The sequence below is a fragment of the Geospiza fortis genome, unplaced genomic scaffold, assembly GCF_000277835.1.
Source record: "Geospiza fortis unplaced genomic scaffold, GeoFor_1.0 scaffold112, whole genome shotgun sequence".
In the NCBI taxonomy this organism is placed as follows: domain Eukaryota; kingdom Metazoa; phylum Chordata; class Aves; order Passeriformes; family Thraupidae; genus Geospiza; species Geospiza fortis.
In genome coordinates, this window is record NW_005054298.1 from 429,341 (window position 1) to 429,826 (window position 486).

The 486-nt window shown below is 51.2% G+C and overlaps 1 protein-coding gene across 1 annotated transcript in view; it reads right to left on the bottom strand.

The window, feature by feature from the left end:
• The window catches only part of KIF5C (kinesin family member 5C), a 58,229-nt gene extending 58,023 nt beyond the window's left edge, over positions 1-206 (bottom strand). Inside the window, exon 1 of the mRNA XM_014312343.2 lies at positions 201-206. Coding sequence (XP_014167818.1) covers positions 201-206 — 6 coding nt within the window. The remainder of the gene's footprint in view (positions 1-200) is intronic.
• Between the last annotated feature and the right edge of the window lie 280 nt (positions 207-486).

Genomic DNA, 486 nt, shown 5'->3' on the forward strand with positions numbered 1-486 from the left:
GTTTGGGGTCACCCCTTGTAAGACACAAGAGGTGACTCCTGATTCCAGACCTCCCCCATTCCCAGGAAACTGGGGGAGCAGCCAGCACCCACCCCAAATTCTGTCTCTCCACAGCCTCCCACACTGGGATGCTCCCAGCCAGCCAAAGCTCTGCATATTCCAGAACCATTTCCCAGATTCTCAGAATTTTACCTCTTTACCCCCATTTTGCTCATCCCAAGCTCCAGGCCAAAAATCCTACAGATGCACAACCTCAAACATCCATTTATCCTCTGCTGCCATCAGTCCAGCCCTTCCACAGAGCATCCCACACCTGGAATGCCAAAAAGCCTCAAAAAAAAAAGGCAATTTTACCCTGATTGTGCCCCATGCAGCTGGGAGAGGCACTGCCTGCAAATGGGATTTATCTGGCCAGGCTGAAAAGCTGCAAATGCAAACCAGCAGCCCATAAATGTGCTCCACAGGTCAGCTTTCCTTACCTCAGGA